Here is a 14,830-nt window from a genome sequence, read left to right as displayed (position 1 = left end):
CAGGATGTATGCTTATCCCTGATTGGATGAAGGCAGGAAGTACATAGCTTTGTGGATTTTGCCTTAAGGACCAGGCTGATGTAATTCGTGGTCATTCTCTGGGAATCCTGGGAATGGACCTGGCCAGTATCTATACTCCTGGTCAGTGCTTAATAAAGATGGCTTCAAATTTGGCTCAAAAATTGTGGTAATAGCCTTATTCTCACTGAGTGGGATTAACAGTACATTTTGGGGTCAGGATTATCCAGAGTGCATCCTTTTTCAGCAATGATATGCATTACAAATCTACTTTCCAGACTTCCATTCACAATTTGTTGGGGCAATGACTCTCTTTAATGTCCAGGGAATCTACTTCTTCATATAAAAGACTGTAAGTACTGAAGCAGGATAAAAAAAGTATACATGAAAAGTGAAAAGAGCCATTTACCCCAGATTCTTGTTAAAGTTTCTGAGAGTGGAGAATTTCAGCACAATTAACAACATTTGCTGTGAGAATCACTATTGCTGAAATTATTAAGGCCACTCCACATAGTTAAAAGGGAGGTTTATTTAGTGGCGTAACTTACAAATGAATAATAGTCAGAACCTGAAAACAACCTAGATGCCACTCAACCAAAGAATGGATAGTGAAAATGTGGTACATTTATACAATGTAGTATTACTCAGCAGTAAAAAAAAAAAAAAAAAAATAATGACATCATGAAATTTGCAGGCAAATGGCTGGAACAAGAAAAAAAAAAACATCCTGAGTGAGGTAACCCAGAACCAGAAAAACAAACTTATAGTGGATATTAGATGTAAAGCAAAGGATAACCAGGCTATAATCCACAATCTCAGAGAAGCTAGGTAACAAGGAGGACCCGAAGAGGGACATGCATGGATCAGTCTAGGAAAAGAAAATAGGTAAAATTTCCCAAGTAAATTAGAAAGGGGAAAAGAAAGAGGAAGGAGAACATGAGGAAATGGGATGGTTGAATTGGGGAAGAGACAGAGAGGGAAAGCAAGGAAAGAGATATCTTGATGTTGTGTCTGTGTCTCGAGACCCCCAAGGACGACCACCACAGAGCCAATTTCTGATGCAAAACACATAGGGGTTTATTAAAACAAGCAAGCCCGGGTTTGTGTTCAACACACTGGCTAGGCAGGTGAATGAGGACGGCCCTGAGCTCTCAGGATGAGGGGTTTTTAAAGGAAAACAGGGTGGTACAAACCTTTGCATCATATAATTGGGTGAGGGCATGTAACCTTTGAATTTACTGGTTGGAAGTTACAGTTATCATTTTGGGGCAGGCCTGGACAAGTCCCAGGCTCTGTCCTTGAGCTGCCATGGGGGTTGGCTGGCCTTGCACGTTCACATTGACCCATGCATATAGCTCTAAGTTGGTGAGGGGTCCCAGACAGTAAATAATTGACTGAACCTTGAGCAGTCAGAGTATGTGCAGAAAGGGAGCTACTGCAAGGACTATGTCTTTTGTTCATGGCCCTTCCAGAAACTGCTTGCTCAAGTCTCAGGAAGCTGAAATTGAGGCCTGATCTCTGAGAGAAGACTGAGCAGCCTGTTATGGCATCTGCTTGGTCCTTTCATTGATAGAGGGAGCCATTATGGGGTAAGGGAGAACCTGATGCTAAGGAAATTTCCAGGAATCCACAAGGATGACCCCAGATACGAATCCAAGCAATAGTGGAGAGGGTGCCTGAACTGGCCTTCCCCTGTAATCAGATTGGTGAATACCTTAATTGTCATCATAGAGCCTTCATCCAGTAAATGATGGAAGTAGTTGCAGAGATCCACAGCTAAGTAATGGGCTGAGCTGCTAGAGTCCAGTTGAAGTGAAGGGGGAAGGATTATATGAGCAAAGGGGTCAAGATAATGAATGGGAAAACCCACAGAAACAACTGACCTGAGCTAGTGGGAGTCTCTGGATTGGGGGACCTGCATGGGAACAAAGTAGGACCTCTGAATTTGGGTGACAGTTTCATGGCTTGATCTGGTTGTGGGGCCCTTGGCAGTGGGACCAGGATTTATCCTGGGTGCGTGAACTGGATGATTTTAGAGCCCATTTCCTATGGTGGGATGCCTTGGTCAACCTTGGTGCAGGGAGAAAAGACTAGGTCCAGCTTCAATATGGTGTGTCAGACTTTGTTGACTCCCCAAGAGAGGCCCTACTATCACTGTGGAGTGAATGGAGGTGGGGAGAAGTGAGAGAAGAGGAGACAGGGGGAACTGTTATTGATAAGTAAAATGAAAAAATAATTAATTAAAAAAATGAAGAAATAAGCCGGGCATTGGTGGCGCACGCCTTTAATCCCAGCACTCGGGAGGCAGAGCCAGGCGGATCTCTGTGAGTTCGAGGCAAGCCTGGGCTACCAAGTGAGCTCCAGCAAAGGCGCAAAGCTACACAGAGAAACCCTGTCTCGAAAAACCAAAAAAAAAAAAAAAAAAAAAATGAAGAAATAAAAAAGAAGTAATAAACCATATAGGCAGATCCTCACAGACTACTACAATGGAGATTGCAAAACTAAAGAGATCCCATAGATCTAAACACCATCAGATGCATCTATATCCTAGCTTCTGCATCACTGGCAGCAGATATATTGTAGAAGAGTTGTCAGAAAGATACTAAGAGCCAAAATACTAGAAAATCTGCTGTGAAGCAGCCTCTCACAGAAATGGTTACATAGACTAGAGTAGAACAATGAATATGTTGATATGGATGTGGGAAAAATTGAAGGAATAGTGAGGCCTATTCCTGGTTGTCAATTTGACCACATGTGGAATTAACTAAAACTAAAGTGATATGTGTGGGAACCATTCTGAATCTAGATTAACAGAACTAAATGAATACTCAGGTACACATATACAGAGAGATGGGGAAGTGGAAGAGCAGAAAGGGGAGGGAAGAAGGGGGAGAGGGACAGGAGGAACGAGGGAGGGATATAGAAAATTTGTTCACACCGAATGGCTGGATAGACTGCTTGAGTGTGGCAGTGCACAGCTGTCATCCTAGTACTCCAGTGACTGAGAAAAAAAAATTGGGAAATTCAAAGGCAGCATGGCTTATACCTTTCTCATAAGAATTAAGCACATAAAAATTATAATGTTTAGCAGAAGCAGTACAAATCGGCACAATCACTTTAGTAAACTAGCAAGATCTAAGAAAGCTAAACATGTCCACACACTGGATGACTCAGTAATGTCATTTGTAGGAATCTGCATGCAAGAAATCTAAACTTTTATTCACCAAGAGACCTGTATTAGAATAGTCGTAGGGGGGAAAATGTTCATAGCAGTGCTTGGGGAGATGGCTCAGTGAGTAAGAGCATTTGCTGAGCAGACACAGGTATCCAAGTTCAAATCCTCAGCACCCCTGTGAAAGCCAGGCAAGGCAGCTCATGCCTTTTACCCCAGCTTTGAGAGTTGGATACAAGCATGTCCTTGGATCATGCTGGTTAGGCCCCCAGCTAAAATGGAGTTTCAGGTTCAGCGAGAGACCCCTTATCAAGGGAATAAACTGGTGTGTAATAGAGCAGGATATCTGAAATCCTTCTCTGGCCTCACCCAAGCACACATTTACCCATGCCCATATGTACCGTACATACAAATAAAGTGTTCATCAAAATAGCCAAAGTTCAACTCCAGTGCTCATCATCAGTAGAATGAGAACTAAGTGACAGCTGATTAAACATGGGACACTGTGGTGGTATATATTGCACCCCAACAAAATTTATCTGGGGATTAGAGAACAGAGCCAGCCACTTTATTAGACATAGGGCCTAGATAGTGATGGCACACACCCTTAATCCTATCATTCTGCAAACAGAGATCCCTGTGAGTTCAAGGCCACATTGAGAACGGAGCGGAGCTGGGCGAGATGGCACACACCTTTAATCCCAACACTTGAGATTGCATGCCTTGGCTTGGGAAGCACACACATCTTTAATCCCAGGAAGTAAGATGGCAGGGCAGAAAAAGTTCTTTAAGGCGTGAGGAAACAGGAACTCACTGTCTTGAGACTGAAGATTTCAAAGAGGTTAGAATTTTAGTCGGCTTGCTCTGCTTCTCCGATCTTTCAGTTTTGACCCCAATGTCCAGCTCCGGGTTTTCTGTTAATAAGACTTTGTAAGGTTTGTGTTACATAAAGGGACAGTATCATATAAACCGCCATATGAACAACTAGAGATTGATCCAGCTGAAGAATTCTGGACAACAACGTAGAATCCAAACAAGAGAGTGGAGCTGTCTATTCACCCATCCCCACCCTTTCTTTCTTAGAGTCTCTATCTGAAGGCAGGAAACTACTTCAATGAATAAAGGATTTTTTTCCTAATTTTATGTTTCCCTTGCTGTTATATTCACAGTATTTGCAATGGCTCTAGGAATATATTGAAGAGGTGTCAGAAAAGATAGTAAGAGCCAGAATACTGGGAAATCTGCTGTGAAGCAGCCTCTCATAGAAATGGTTACATAGACAGAGTAGAACAATGAATATGTTGATATGGATGTGGGAAAGTTTGAAGGAACAGTGATGGCTATTCCTGGTTGTCAATTGGACCACATGTGGAATTAACTAAAACCCAAGAGATAAGTGTGGTAACCACTCTGAATCTAGAGTAACAGAACTAAATGAATACTCAGGCACACACATACAGACAATGTGTGTGGGGGCGAGAAAGAGAGACAGAGAGAGAGACAGAGACAGAGACAGAGAGAGACATAGAGAGACAGAGAGAGAGAGAGCATTTGTTCAGTCTGCAAGGCTGGATGTCTCAGCCGGTCTTCAGTGTACTTTGGAATCCCCAACCCCAAAAAAGGCTCTTATACCAGTGAAGGGATGAACTGGCCAGTGAGAGCAGGGCAAGAGGACAAAGAGAAAAGATGAAAGAGTTTCCTTCTATCCTTCATAGAGGCTGCCACCAGAAGATGCAGATAAGATGTAGATGTATTCTCACACCTCAAAATGTGTGAGTTTAGGTGGAGCTTTCCTACTTCAAATGATATTCAATCAAGAAATTTCCCTCAGGAGAGAAACATCTCAGCCTCTTGGGTTTTACTTCATTCTACATGGTGTTTTTTTGTTTTGTTTTTTTTTTTAGTTGTTGTTGTTTGTTTTCATTTTGTCTTTTGTTTTTGAGACAGGGCTTCTCTGTGTAGCTTTGGAGCTTGTCTTGGAACTTACTCTGTAGAGCAGGCTGGCCTGGACCTCTCAGAGATCAGCCTGCCTCTACCTCCAGAGTGCTGGGATTAAAGGCATGAGCCACCACCACCCGGCTTCCCAAACATGTATTTTTAAAAAAAAGAAAAAAGAATAGAACAGAGAGTTCTAACAGTGGGTAGAGAAAGAGGATGAATCTCAAAGAAGTTGTAGTTGAAGTGAATATGATAAAAATAAGTTGACCAAAATTATCAAAGAACTAGTAAGAATCTTTTCATGTCGACATTTGCTAGAATCACAGATTGATATCATTATCTGTTAAATTGTAAAAGGAAAAGCAAAAATATAAGCACACCACAAAATATTTAGAAACAGTATAATATTGTAGCAAAATTACTCATTTTTTTTTTTTTTTTTTACACAAGTTCTCACTGTATAGGCTAGGCAGGCCTTGAACTAAACCTCCTCCCAATTCAGCAGGCCATTCCCTAGGGTTCTCGGATTAAAGGTGTGAGCTACCACACCCAGCTAAGCAGTGACTAGGGAAACCTTGTGGAGATTTGCTTGTGGAACTTGGCCTCACAGTTAATTCAGTCTTCCATCCATTTAGAACTCACCGATGGAAAGCGACTTGGGAAGAAGTGGGCGTGGTCTCTGGAGACTATAACAGGACACCCCAAGAGCCAGCCAGGTTCACTCTTCACCAGTCCTGACAGAGTGTGTTTCCAAACATTCTGGCTCCAGAGACTGCTAGATCTACCCACACCTACACCTTGAGGATTGGACCCCAGAGCTGAACTAATATTATTCTGTCCTGAGTCAAGATTGCTGAGCCCAGAGACAAGTTGTGGAGAAATGGAGTCAGACATGTCACAAGCCTTCCGGGAAGAACTCACCTGCTTCATCTGCCTCAACTGCCTTACAGACCCAGTCACCATAAGCTGTGGCCACAGCTTCTGTCAAGCCTGCCTCCACCTTTCTTGGGAAGACATCCAGCTTCCTGTCCATTGCCCTATGTGTAGGGAACCATCCGAGCAGAAGGACTTCAGAAGCAACACTGTTCTGAAGAAGCTGGTGTCCATTGCCAGACAAGCCAGCCTCATGAAGTACCTGAGCTCTGAGGAGCATAAATGTGTGACCCACAAGGAGACAAAGAGGATCTTCTGTGTTGAGAACAGGAGCTACCTCTGTCAACTCTGCTCTGACTCCCATGAGCACAGAGGTCACCAACACGGTCCCATCGAAGTAGCTGCTGAGGAGCAAATGGAAAGACTTTTACAGCAAATGGCATCTTTGTGGGAGAAGATCCAAGAAAATAAAGGGAATATAGAGGCAGAGAACAGAAGGACAACTCTGTGGACGGACTACTTGACACTGCGGGAGCAAATGGTCAGAGCAGAGTACAGGAGACTGTGTCCTGTCCGGGGTCAAGAGGAAGAGCAACATATTGAGTCTATGCAAAATGAAGGCCAACGTGTTTTAGAGAATCTCAGGAGAAGGGAAGCCATGATGGTCCAAAGGAGCCAACAGCTAAGAGAAATGTATCAGGAGCTGATGGCAATGTCCCAGGAGCCACATGAGCTACTGCTCCAGGGTTTGGATGACATGTTCAGGAGGAGTGAGTCAATGCAGCAGCAGCTGAGCATGCCCCAGACTCTGAATCTAGAGCTCAGCTCTCTACCCATCAGTGGACTGACTGAAAGCTACAGCCACTTCCGATTCAACTTTGTCTTTAAATTTACAAGGATATGCCCTAACAATGTGAAGCAGCTCTTCAATGTCATGAGAAGACGCAGCTTCAGACCTCACGGTGAGGATAGATCTGTGGATTCTGCTAGATCCTATTTGGTTGCCCGGGGATCAGACTGCTTCACCAAAGGTAAATATTACTGGGAGGTGGATTTGAACAATTTCTCCTCGGACTGGGCTGTGGGGGCCTGTAAGGATTCCTGGATAAGCAACAGAAACCAGCTCAGTGAATCTGAGGGTGCCTTTCTTCTGGTGTGTGTGAAGGAGGGTGATCATCACAGTCTCCTCACCACATGCCCAGTATTCCAGCACTATATAGAGAGACCACTGGGTCGGATTGGTGTGTTCCTCGATTGTGAGGAGGGTAGCTTAACTTTCCTGAACGTTGCCAAGAGTTCTCTCATACACAAATATGCTCCTGGCACTGTCAATCCCTCTGTCAGGCCTTTCTTCTCCACTGGCCCCATGTGATCCACAGAAGATGTAATCCCAGGACATTAGTGTTTTTATGGATTGCTTACTGTATTGTTACCTCATTTGTTGTTAAAAATTATAATAATACGATTAAATGACAAAAAGTGCTCTCAGTATTTGTGCTCCTTGGTGTCATGTTTAGGAAGTGGTCTTCTGTGCCCATGTGTTCAAGACCACTTCCAACTTTCTCTTCTATCAAGGTCAGTGTAACTGGATTTATGTTGAGGTCTTTGATCCCCTTGGATTTGAGTTTTATGCATGGTGACAGATATGGATCTATTTGCAGTCTTCTGCATGTTGACATCCAGTCATGCTAGCACCACCTTTCTGACTGGTCTACTCGGGCGACTGTCTAGTGAATACCCTAGCTCTCATCACAGAGCCTTCATACAGTGACTGATGGAAGCAGATGCAGAGATCCATGGCCGGGGGGTGTGGTGGTATTCTAATTGTACTGAAATGTGATTTTGATTGTATGTTAATAAATAAAGTTGCCCGGGGGTCAGAGCTATTAGAGCCATAGACAGAGTGTGGCGGTGGTGACACACGCCTTTAATCCCATAGATCTCTGTGTGTTCAGGGATACAGCCAGCATTGGAGACATATGCCTTGAAGAACAAGGGCGCTGTACATTCAGACAGTGACAAGGCAGTCACGTGTTTGGGTTTACAACCAATGAGAAGGCAGAACAATAATACTATAAAAAAAAAAGACGTACAGACAGGATATAGCTCTCTTTCGGGAAGCTGGGACAGCAGAAGGAAGGGTGAGAGTTTAGCTCTGAGTTCTGACTTCTTGGCTTTCTTTTTTACATTGTTTCTGTGTTTCTTATTTAATAAGACGGTTGGTTACATCTACACGGGGGCCAGGCTGAACTCTGGGCATCTGATCAAGGAGAGAGGTGTGGGGGGGGGGGAGGGCGTTCTGTGGGCAGGCGATGTCCAGGGGAAAATGTGCAGAGGTGACCAGCCACATTCGTGGAAACCCATGATCTGTCGCTAATAGCTGTGCATCCCACATAGAACTAGACTAGGCCCTCTGGATACGGGAGGCAGTTGTTGAGTGTGAACTGTTTGGGGGGCCCCCACGTAGGGGGATCGGGATCTGTCCCTGGTGCATGGGTGGACTTTTTGGAGCCCAGCGCCTAGGGTGTGACACCTTGCTCAGCCTTGGTGCAGAGGGTGAGTGTCTTGGACCTGCCTCAGCTCTTGGAGTGTGCCAGGCTCTGCTGACTCCCCAGGGGAGACCTTGATTGGGAAAATGTGGGGAAGTGGGTGGGTTGTAGGGGGAGGCTTGGGGTTGGGGAGAGGGAAGAGGAGGGATCTGTGATTGGTATGCAAAGTGAATAGAAAATTTCTTAATTAAAAAAAAAGTGTACGGCAAAACTTAAAAGAACGACAAGCAAACAAACACACAAACAAAACAACAACCTTCAATTTTCTGTCCTCAGTCCCGGAGTGCAAAACCTGAACCTGATCAGTAGTTCTCTGTCTGGTCCCTTTTGTGCCAGGGTTCTTGTTGGTGGTGTTTTCTTTGTGCTCTAACAAGTAAAACTTGCCTGGGGATCCATCAAAGGAAAAAAGCCAGCCACTATATTAAACACAGTGGTCAGGCAGTGGTAGGTAGCGCATGCCTTTAATCCTAGCATTCGGGAGGCAGAGATTCATCCAGATCTCTGTGAGTTCCAGGCCCCACTGGGAGGGAACAGAGCCAGGTGGGGTGGCACAGGTCTTTAATCCCAATACTAGTTAACCATAGAGGTCTGGAGGTCAGTACAGACAGACAGGAAGTGATAGAGCTGGTCAGAAAGAGGAAGTGGTGTAGCTGGGCAGAGAGAGGAAGAAAGATGGCAGGGCACAGAAAGGTATAAATGGCATGAGGGGGCAGGAACTAAAGAGCAGTTCCACTGAGACCCTCAGGGGTGAGGACTCAGAGGCTTTCAGTCTGAGGATTCATGGAAAAGGATTGCCTCAGGAGCTGGCCATGGCTTGTTCTGTTTCTCTGATCTTTCAGCTTTTATACCAGTATCTGTCTCTGCGTTTTGTCTATTAATAAGACCATTTAAGATTTGTGTTACATGTTCTGGAGAACACCAGGAGAATCATGGACTATTGGCATTAAAACTAAATAGACTGCTTGTGTGTGGCAGTGCACAGCTGTCATCCTAGTACTCCAGTGACTGGGGAAAAAATTGGGAAATTCCAGGGCAGCTTGGGTTATACCTTTCTCACAAGAATGAAGCACATTCAAATTCTAATGTTTAGCAGAAGCAGTACAAATCGGCACAATCACTTTAGTAAACTAGCAAGATCTAAGAAAGCTAAGCATGTCCACACACTGGATGACTCAGTAATGTCATTTGTAGGTATCTGCATGCTAGAAATCTATACTTTTATTCACCAAAAGACCTGTATTAGAATAGTCTTAGGGGGGAAAAATGTTCATAGCAGTGCTTGGGGAGATGGCTCAGTGAGTAAGAGCATTTGCTGCGCAGACACTTTCAGCAGGAATCTTAAAAGTTCTTATTAATAAAATCAAACCCGAGGCGAGTTATCGGGGTCCATGCTGGTAGATCAGAGAGACAGAACAAGCCACAGCTATCTCACCTCACTGTATCCTCAGCTGGTCCTGTTTCCTCAGACTGGAGGCCTCTGAGTCCTCATCCGGAATGGGTCTCAGCTGAATTACTGCTCAAAAGCCTCAATGCTTAATCAGCCAAAATCTTCTAGTTTCTGGTCCTTATATATCTTTTTGCTTTCTACCACCACTCCCTGGGATTAAAGGCTGGCTTTCTGGGATTAAAGGCGTGTGTCACCATGCTTGGCTATTTCCAATGTGGCCTTGAACTCACAGAGATCCAGAGGGATTTCTATCTCTGGAATGCTAGGATTAAAGGTGTGAGTGCCACCATTTTCTAGCCTTTGTATCTAGTGGCTGTCTTTTCTCTGACCCCAGATAAATTTATTAGAGTACACAATATTTTGGGGAACACAATACCACCACAGACACAGATATCCGAGTTCAAATCCTCAGCACCCCTGTGAAAGCCAGGCAAGGCAGCTCATGCCTTTTACCCCAGCTTTGAGAGTTGGATTCAAGCATGTCCTTGGATCATGGTGGTTAGGCCCCCAGCTAAAATGGAGTTCCAGGTTCAGTCAGAGACCCTTTATCAAGGGAATAAACTGGTGTGTAATAGAGCAGGACATCTTACATCCTTCTCTGTCCTCACTCTAACACAAATATGCCCATATACATATGTATAACACCTATGAATAAAGTGTTCATCACAATAGCCAAAGTACAACTTCAGTGTTCACCACAATAGAATCACAAATAAATTACTGTTGATTAAACATGCAACACTTTGGTGACATATTGTGCACTCCAATAAAACTTATCTGGGGATCAGGGGTAACTTCCATCCACTTGATTCGACATAGGGGCAAGATAGTCATGGCCCACTATCTTAATCTTATCATTTGGGTGACAGAGATTCTGGACCTCCTTGAGTTCAAGGCTACACTGGGGAACTGAGCAAGGCATAATGGCACACACCTTTAATCCCAGCACTTGAGATCTCATGACTTTTTCTGGCAAGCACACATTTCTTTAATCCCAGGAAGTAAGATGGCAAGGCAGAAAGGTATACATGACAAGAGTAAGCAGGAGGTGTTGGTCTTGAGGCTAAGGATTTTGTAGAGGTAAAGAGGTCCTGCTTGTGATGGGGGGAGGATACCATCCCTGTGAGGCGTTTACCCACCACCCCCACAGCTTCCCAGAGTTTTCTTGAGTGCGATCAGCAGGAAATATTAGATAGAAGGATTTATAGCGGAGAATCTTGTGGAGATAAACAGATAGAAAATAAAGGATAGCCTCGAGAGGGCCTGGAACCTATTGCAACGGCCCCGACTGTCTCTGGCCCAGGGTTTTTATAGAGACGCCAAGGGGGTGGAGCAAAAGACCTCCTCTCCCCAGCACAGCCAAGTGCAGGCCATCTCAGACACCTGCACTCAGGCCCGTGGTCCTGATCATCCTCTATTCGGACCTGCTGGGTAAAGCCACGAGGAATCCCAGAACGGGCTTCCACAGGTCCCCCCTTCTTAATATATAAAAAAATAACTATTAATGGCTTACAGCAATCTCCATAGCTGTTACACCTCCCAGTATGGGAGTAGAGGATGATATAAATGGCTTTTCTCTTTTGAAGTAGGTCCAAGGTGACCACAGCAGTCTTAGCTGCCTCAAGCCCTTTCTAAACCAAAACTTTTTTTTTTTTTCTGCTTATAAGAGTTTATTAGAGATACAGGGATAGAGAGTGCAGGCCTGTGGGAGAGACACGTGCGTGGAGAAGAGGAAGAGGAGAAGAGGGCCAGGAATATGGCGCTCCGCTTTAAAAACCGGCTGGGGGCGTGGCCAGGTCACGTCACTACTCCACGCATGTGCGTAGATCACATGGTCACGTTGGACGCTTACGTAGCCATGTAACGTCACGGATTCTGGTCACGCGAGATGCCTTGGCCGGAACTTGCTAGGCGGAGGTGTCCGGCCTGACCGGAATTGGCTAGGCGGAATTGTCCGCCTGGTAAATGCTACCGTTGGGTTGGGGGGAGGCGTGTTGTGAACCCTTCATTCCCGACTCTTTTATTTTTTAAAAAAAGAAAAAATTGTGGTTGACTGGGTATGGGGGCGACGTTTCTCTCAAAGACTGCTTCCAGCTGAATAGTGGGCGTTGGTTGGCTCTTGGGGGGTTGAGGGGTATCTTGTGAAGTCTGGGGATGATGGTGGAGGTCCTGGAACGACGTTCTGCCGTCTCCTAGTTCTGCGGCTGTCCATCCGTGCTGCTTCTGGGGAACCTCCCATTTAACAAGATACTGTTGACATAGAGAGAGCTTAGAGAGAAAGAATCGTTATTATTTTATTTTGGAGTTGGCATTTGTCTGAGGTAGATTTGGCCTGTCCAGATAGAGGCATGTGACATTTACCTGAGGTAGATCTGGTCTTAGTACTCTGCTTAATTTTTATCTGAGACAAGCCTCATTAGAGGTAGTTCATTTAAGGCACCTGTTTTCCTTAGGCAAGCCTTGCTGGAGGTAGTTTATTTAAGGCACCTGTTTCCCTTATTAGGTTAACACTTAGGAAACACAGGTGATCAGTTGCTGAGTATTGAACAATGATAAATGGTTGTATTACATTATTCCTTACCACCTGGATATTTTTGATGGTCCTTTTTGCCTCCGGCTCTGTGTGGCCCTGGTTGGGAAAGGGAGGGGTGATACCTTATTCCTCTGGAATTGGTGACAAGGCAGTGGATCCTGATGTCCTCTGGAACTTGAGAATGAAAGGCCCTGTTTGTTTCACTGTATATGAAGAGAGATTTTCTGGGATGGAGGTGAGATAAAAGGTTTTAGGTGGGACAGGTGGACCCAGTGAGGAAAGCCCTCGAGTTTAGCAGCTGTGGGGGTTACAAGAATTACCTTGAAGGGTCCTGCCACTTAAGGGAAAGAGGTAAAGGGCGCTGGCCTGGAGGAAAGAGAAGAACCTGATCCCCAATGTGTATTGGAGATGGGCAAGGATTGTCACACGGCTGAGGCAGTGAACAGTCCGCATAGCTCCATAGAATAGACCTTAGGTGACATAAAAGAGGAGTTAACAGTCTATCTGGAACAGTTGGAGGCTTGGAAAAAAGACCTGGTGTTAGAACTGGTCTGAGGAGATATTTAACTTTTCCTGATGGTGGGCATATGGGTAAGATCGAGCTGTAGCCCTGGGGAGGTGGGAAGCCTCCAGCATGGCCATTATATGGCCTGAGTTAGACACGGATCCTCCTTTTGCTGTGAGAAGTCCACGCTCCCTCCAAATAGCAGTGTGGGACAGACAGGAGGATATGAAAAGCATATTTGGAGTCTGTAGAGTTAGTGGCTAGGAGAAGAAGTAAGAGAGCTGCTGGCGTGTCTGGGAGGAGGCAAATGTGTGGAGTGAAAAGAAATGGACGCTCCTACCTTAGCTAGGAGATCCTTCCCCATTAAAGGTACAGGGCAACTTAGCACCACTAAGAATGTATGTGTGAGAGGGATGCCTCTGAAAATACAATTAAATGGCGGTGTCTGCTGAGGTAGATAAGGCTGTCCCCTGTACCCGACAATAAAGGAGAGGTGGCATCCCAAAACTCCCAGGACTGAGTCAATGGCTCTGGTGTCCAGAAGGAAAGAAACGGATCGCTTCCCTGCTGCGTTCTGGGTTCCCTGTCATGTCTGTAGCCAAGCCTAGGTCTGTTGGAGGTCTTAGCTTGATGTACCCATGCATCTTGGTGCCTGGGGCAGTCAGCTGACTCTGTCTTTCTAGGCGGCACTTTTAACAAGGCTGTTGATGGCCTGGCAGGGCATTTGGTAGCCCGTGGCCTTTTCCTCATTTAAAACAGGGACCCAACAGCTTTTGGAAGTCAGCGAGTGCCAGCACTTGGCAATTTTGTTTTCGGGCTTTTATCTCTTCCCTGGCACACCTTAAATGCCACAGGTGACTCTTTTGCCTGTGGGGTCAGGAGCCTCGCTCTCCAGATGCTTAAGTTTTAGTCAGGTAGGTCTGGGGAACAAGAGACAGATTTTCGTATTTATCCTGAACTATTTACTGGTTTTAGGGCAGCCTTATGGAGGCCTGTCAGGAGACAGGTAATAAACTTATCTCTGGCTAGACAGCCACTCTGGGTGTTGTAGTCCCAGTGTGGCTCTCAATCAGGAACCGCTTCGGCTCCTGGGGGGTGTGAAAGGTTAGTTTGATGAATTTCGTCTGCGTGAATCCTAGCCTGCTCCCATACCCGCCTGAGTTCCTCCAGGAGTAAATTATTAGAAAGTATCATGTATATATATATATATCATGAAAGGTAAGACTATAAAATTGAGTTATATATTGAAATTGTTTAATAAAGGAAGCAGAATTAGACGTATAAGAACCAGCTTACTTTGTATCTGAGAGAGTTCTGTTAGAGAGAGAGAGAGAATGGAACATGAATTTTAATTATTGGTTCCTTAGCAAGATCTAGAGTCAGAGATTCCGGAGTCAGAGAATCCTCTGGTTTATGTATAGCTAGGAGCATATGAGCAGGAGAGAAGGAAATGAGAAGAGACAGTTTAGCGTTGAGAAAGAAGAAAGCAACTCTTTCCATTTGCCTGAACGCCGACAGTGATTGGATAGCTCCCGTGAAATATCGGGATCTAAGGAGCCGCTCGGCGGCTCTTTTTTATTTTTTAAAGCATACTTTGGCCACTTTTTTGAACATAAACAAGTTAGCTTAGAAATCTTTACATAAGGCATTAAACTGAGAGGTTTTAAAGCTTCAACAAGACAGCCTAACGGAGAGGAAGGACTAACAGGGTTGGAAGCCTTGTTTCCCATGTCTGCAGCGGAGGCAGAAAAATAAAAAATAAACGTGATCCAGAGCCAAGGCCCCAGGCATCCCT

The 14,830-nt window shown here is 45.0% G+C and overlaps 1 protein-coding gene across 1 annotated transcript; it reads left to right on the top strand.

Annotated features, from left to right (window-relative positions):
• The first annotated feature begins 6,008 nt into the window (after positions 1-6,008).
• On the top strand, positions 6,009-7,373 carry LOC114702958 (tripartite motif-containing protein 43-like). The gene has a single exon (XM_037204455.1). It carries the CDS (start codon positions 6,009-6,011, stop codon positions 7,371-7,373), a length of 1,365 nt encoding a protein of 454 aa, XP_037060350.1.
• Positions 7,374-14,830: the final 7,457 nt, after the last annotated feature.

This window comes from Peromyscus leucopus, chromosome 4 (genome assembly GCF_004664715.2).
Source record: "Peromyscus leucopus breed LL Stock chromosome 4, UCI_PerLeu_2.1, whole genome shotgun sequence".
Classification (NCBI taxonomy): Eukaryota; Metazoa; Chordata; class Mammalia; order Rodentia; family Cricetidae; genus Peromyscus; species Peromyscus leucopus.
This window is presented reverse-complemented; position numbering and strand designations above follow the sequence as displayed.

Bases quoted from the DNA above. Each gene is read 5' to 3' on its own strand.
- LOC114702958 (XM_037204455.1), top strand. From the start codon at position 6,009: ATGGAGTCAGACATGTCACAAGCCTTCCGGGAAGAACTCACCTGCTTC.